Consider the following 5,606-nt stretch of genomic DNA (forward strand, 5'->3'; position numbering starts at 1 on the left):
GCTGACGTTGCAGATGGCTTCACTGTGAAAGTCTACAGCTACTGCAGAGTTTCGGAAGGTCATTTGAGCTCCTGGGACCAGGCCCCAGGCGGCTGCCTCCTTAGCTCTTCTTCTTCTTCAGCATCTCCATGTACATGCGAAGCGACTTCTGGATGGACTCTTTTGAAATGAAGCTGACGAAGTTCTGAATGTCTTCCTCCCGGTGAGCTACCAGGCGGTCCAACACCGCCTTCCTTATCATGGACTTGGTGATCTGACGGGCATGGTCTGCGGAGAGGAGAGCAAGGATGGGAAATGTCCACAGTCCTCATCTCTGACCAGCTCTCAGCCACTGCCACTCTGTGCAGGTGCCTCCAAACAGGAAGGTACCACTCAGCAAAGGGCTCTTGAAACCAGCCGGGCAAGGTGTAAGAAAAATACACCAGCTGGAAGCTGAACTGGATAAATTCTCATACAATAAATTATGATCTGTACTGCTCAGTGGGGAAATGACTGATCTACTGGGACAAAACTCTATTTGAAATTCTCTGGCTGCAAGCTTTCCCAACTCAACCCCTCTGTCCTCTGGCAAGACAACCCGCTCATGCCAAATTTGCCATACAAAAGCCAGGAGTGCTGTCCCTGTGGGCTCGTCCCGACCACAGGCTCCGGGCCTGTGTCATTCCACATGGATATATGGGTGCTGCCAGAGCAGCGCTGCCTGCTGGAGCTGACCGAGGCCTCGAGCACACGTCTGCTCACGTGCACAGAGAGCCATGTGCAGTGACACGGTAGCACATCCACTGCACAGATGTTTCACATGCGCTCTCAGCATGCTTCAACCGTGACGGTGAGATGATGAAAACCCTCCAACACGCTGGGAACCCCAAATCGCTCCAGCAACTGTGTGCTAAGACACCTTCACTCAGACAGACTCTTCCTGGCTCTGATTTAGGGCTCTGGGGAAGGATCTGCATAGTGGCTCCTAGAAGTCAGGAGAGAGCACAACTGAGATGTGCTCACTGCTCTTGGAGGCTGAGGTGTCACTCTACCACAAGGACAGCAAGGGAGAGACCTGTTTAGGGATCCTCTTCCATGGCTGGGCCACATGGACCTGTCCCTTTCCGAGCAGTTTCATCCAGCTTTTCTACAGAAAGAGCAGCTGAAGTATGACAGGAGGTGGCATGGGATGGGGTAGCTCAGATCTAGCCCTGGCTGCAGGAGAGCCCTCTCCCAGCCCAGGAACCATGTTCCACCCGTCATGGAGCAGCCCAAATACACACACAATGTCTGTGCTTGCTTTCTATCGTCATGCCCCATTGCCATCCCCAGCTGAGCAGAATGCCAAGAGTCAATCCAGACCATAAAGGCAGATGGGCGGCCACCCAGGCATTCTCGCCCAGCCTCTTCCCCCAACAAGACGGCAGCTCTCCTGGGGCAACACCTCCACTGACAGCCACGGAGCTCAGGCACCTCCAGATTGTCTCAGCAGGGCAAGCAGTGCTGGAGCCACATGTCCTACACACCCAGCAAGGTGTCCTCTTGCATGGGGGCACTGGCAAGCCCACCTCTGTCAGCCCAAGGCTTACTGGACCTCTCCTTTAAATGCAAACTGTTACATAGCTCCTAGGTACCAGCCCCAGTACCTTTCCTTCGCACCCAGATCAGATCCCCTCTTCCTCTCTAAGAGGTGCCACCCTTACCGGGAAGGGCCAGCCACTGTGCCATAACAGCAGCAGCCTTCTCTTGGAGCCTCTCCTCTGGCACCAGCTCATCCACGAGGCCTAACTTGTGGGCTTCAGGTGCGGGGTAGAGGGAGCCCAGCTGAAGGGAGCGTTCAGCAACTCGGTGTCCCACAACGGTCAAAAACATGTCCTTGAACCTAGAAGAGATGGGAGGAAAAGCCACGGTCAGCGAAAGAAACACCTGGCAGGAGTTGCTCACAGATGTCGAAGCTAAGAGCACGCTTGGACCCATCCCCAGGCACGGGTCTCCAAATGGCAGCTACGGGCTTGGCCACGCTGTGGCAAGTCAGGCAGGCAGAGCCATTCTCGGTGCTACCCCAAGAGAGCTCTCTCTCCTCTCCATGAGAGCTGCTCAATTTACCTCAAGTCCCAGCTGTGCCCCCTTGCTGTGATGTGAAAGCTTCCTTCCAGCAGCACATTTACACATTCTTAGGGCAACGAAGGGCCTGTGCCTTAGTATATTAGCGTCCCTACACTTTCAGAGATCTCCAGAGCTATGGGATTTTGCAGGTACACAGAGTGTATCCAAAGAAAAGCATACTCCCAGTCTGAGCCTGACCAGGGAGATCTCCCAGAACTAGTTTAAGAGCTGACTGCAGAGTCAGAACTGAGGTCCTTGTTGGTGAAGGATGAGAGGACATTCTGCAGCTTTTCAGATACCTGCAGGATAGGACAGAGAAAGGAGGTGCTGTCTCCTGATCACTGACACGTAAAACTACATCTCAGCGGCCAGTTGAACTGATCAGTAAACTCCTTGAAGATGAATTCTTTTCAGAGACCTACACGGGACAGTAGAAGTGGGAGGCACTGGCCTACCAGAAGGGAGCCACAATGCCCAGCCGGACTTCGTTCAGGCCGATGGTGAATTTGGGGTTCTCGGTCATGATCCTGTAGTCACACGACAAAGCAATGAGACAGCCTCCCGCCGGGCTGGACCCCTGGCAAAGAGAAGGAATGAGTGAGTCCAAGTCATGGTTACAAACCTCACTGCGCCTCCAGTCTTGTTTTTCCTCGAGAGCGGGGGAGACACAGGGTGATGGAGCAGATGTCCCCCAAGTCTCTGATTATCTGATTTGAAATAGCTCTAAAGGAGAGTTCTGATAGGTTTATGAGGGTTTATCCTTTCATTTGTTCAATGCTCTTTGTTTCTTGCATTTTCCAGGCCTGGAAATCTTGATTCACGTTACTCAGGTTGCGAACCCTGCAGTGCAGATTTGCTACAGCATTTGCTTGTAACCCTACATGGGTTTTTAAACCCTACTTGAGTTTGTAACCCTAAATTCCACAGAAACAGTTCCTTCCAGGGGTTTTGTAACACCTTCTGTCTATAAACCTTCCATTTGTGACAATCTTTGCCACATCTTGGTGATTGCTTAGCCCTGCACAGGATATCTGCAGGAAGCCACTTAGAGCCCCAGCTGCCCTCAGAGACAGACACAGAACTGTGAGCTCCCAACACGACACTGCACTGAAAAGTCAAAACAAGCCACCAAGCCGCTGGCAACCCCTCTACAGACACAGATTCAGACAGCACTTCCTTGACGCCCAAGAGCTTCGGTTGGAGGAGCTAAACCAGGTGAGAAAAGGACAACAAACTGTGCTGCCCGAAGCATTGCTGCCCGCGGGGCCAAGGATGAGTATGGGCAGCACCACACGGCTGCCTCCCATCTCCTCCCCCTCAGCAAAGCACTGCGTCGGCCAAGCAAGTGACCATGGGCGACCCCGATGAGTCCTGTCCAGGAGAAAGCAGCCAGCAGGCACAACAGGCCTCCTTTGGACTCCTCCGAAGCCAACTGCTTGGCTTCTCCAGCACTCATTTGCCAACAAAGCCCTTCTGCACCACTGGGCTACAGCCCTCCTCCTGGTCCTCCAGCCCGGAGGAGAGACTCCCAGCTGAGTTCTTGGAGCAGGGTATGGCTCCTGCTGCACAAAGGACTCCAAGGGCACCTCAGCCGCCCTCGGCAAGACACGAGTGCTGCACAAGCTCTCCACCGCAGCCAAAATGCTGCTGTGCCCCGGCAGCGCCTGCAGCTTACGTGGAGCCTGCAATGTCCTGTGCTTCCACACCTTCCCGCAGCCCAACACAGCAACCCCCACAACGACAGACCGCGCACAGCAGCGAGGCAGGCGGATCTGAAGGACATACGTTGACTGCAGCAACCGTCACCAGGTTGGAGCTGTACAGTCGGAGCCACATCTCCTGCAGAGCTCGCCAGAACTCGGCGTAGTGCTCCGTGCTCTTCCCGCACATCTCGGTGATGTCCAGGCCAGATGAGAAAATTTTGGGGATGGCCTGGAATGGGGAAAATGCAAACATCACTGAGAGTCACTGCTCAGAGACAGCCCTTTAGCCCTCTAACACTCAGCCTGAGGAAAGGGAAAGCAACAATTAAATATGACACAAACTAGGGTCTTTTGTGGTTCTGAAACAATCTCCCAGAGCCTAGATCATCTCATCACCATGGCCTGCAGGGCTGGGGCTCTGCTTGCAGCAGGGTTTCCTCATTATCAGGGTCCCTGTGCAGGTAGTTCAGCCACACAGCACAAGGCCTGCCCTGTCCCATTCCCAAGCATCACCTTGTACCCACCCAAGTATCTTCTCCCTCCTTCCAGAGCTGATCAAAGCTGCCTCCTGACCCTCCCACATCAGTGACCAGGGAGCCAACAAACCAAACACAAGCAAGGGAAGAGCACCCGTGCCTGCCAGACTGCCCCGCTGCTCGCGCCCGGAGCTCAGGACAACACGTACAGATGTGAGGATCACGCCCCGGCAGGCTCGGTCATTCTCCAGCTTTTCCAGGCTTATGCAAAACTCGGTGAGGAAGTCCAGGCTGAGGCTGTTGACTGGGGGGCTCTTGAACTTCATCGTGGCAACACCTGTGCCACAGTAAACACAGAGACATCAAAACCCCACCACCACAGCAGCACGCACTGCCTTGCCCAAGGGAGATTAACTCACACCCCCATTTCACTGCTCAAACAGATCAAGTCTCTCCACTCCTGGCTCTTCAAAAAGCCCTGAAGTGTCAGGGCCCTGCCTTTGCCCAGATCTGCCCACAAACTGGGCTCACCCAGCTAACGGTGAACCTGAAGCGTGAACGCGTGTCTCTGGGAGACAGAGCAGCTACCTTCATGGTCACGCTGCCCAGCGGTTCCCTTCTCTCTGGGCTCACTGGATAAAGTCGAGCCTCCAGTTTCTGTTATGGCCAACACCACACATCCAGGGGATTACACACTTTTCTGAGTGTGCTGACAGCACTGCCACCCTGGCCAGCACCACAGGAAGGGCTCTGAACCCTCATCCCCTCCAAACTGCCCTACCTTACTCCCAAACAATCCTCACCAAGCGCTCAGTCTGGGTGCTGCAACCACGCCCAGGCAGGCGTGAGGACCCCAAAAGCAGGCCCTCGAGAAGAGGCGTTCTTTGTTCAGTCCAGGGATGTGGTCCCGTGACAGCTATTCCTGGCAGCCAGGACACAGAAAACGCCAACAGCTGCTCCCTGAAGGAGCACCTGCCACTCCACCAGGTCCCCAAAGCGAGGATCCCACAGAGGGGACGACGTGTGGGCAGTGGCCAGAGCAGGAAGTCTGCCCACGGGGACAGTGAGGGTTTGTTTGCCCATGCAGCACCCAGCCACGTGAGACGCCCGTCCCCAAATGCTGCTCCCTGAGAGCCCTAAGCAGCTGAAGCTGGGCCTTTGGTGGCTTTCCAGGCCCAGGGCCACACGTGCCGTGGAGCGGGCATAGAAGGGCCCTGTGCATCAAGGGTGACAGCGCAGAGGTGCCACCAGCCCTACCTGAGCTCTCGTCCAGCTCCACTAGGATCTTGTTGTTGCTGAAGGCACGGCTCGGGGCAAGCGGGGTGCCGGGGCGCTGCCGGGC

The 5,606-nt window shown here is 55.2% G+C and overlaps 1 protein-coding gene across 1 annotated transcript; it reads right to left on the reverse strand.

Annotated features, from left to right (window-relative positions):
* Positions 1-8: 8 nt before the first annotated feature.
* On the reverse strand, positions 9-5,600 carry ECI1 (enoyl-CoA delta isomerase 1). Its single transcript, XM_009872720.1, has 6 exons — positions 5,522-5,600; positions 4,474-4,601; positions 3,871-4,017; positions 2,541-2,662; positions 1,683-1,861; positions 9-267 (listed from the first exon to the last, which is right to left on the reverse strand). The coding sequence occupies exons 2-6, from the start codon at positions 4,588-4,590 to the stop codon at positions 101-103; spliced, it is 732 nt and encodes a 243-aa protein (XP_009871022.1). The 5' UTR covers positions 4,591-4,601; positions 5,522-5,600; the 3' UTR covers positions 9-100.
* Positions 5,601-5,606: the final 6 nt, after the last annotated feature.

This window comes from Apaloderma vittatum, unplaced genomic scaffold, assembly GCF_000703405.1.
Source record: "Apaloderma vittatum isolate BGI_N311 unplaced genomic scaffold, ASM70340v1 scaffold24537, whole genome shotgun sequence".
NCBI classification, from domain to species: Eukaryota; Metazoa; Chordata; class Aves; order Trogoniformes; family Trogonidae; genus Apaloderma; species Apaloderma vittatum.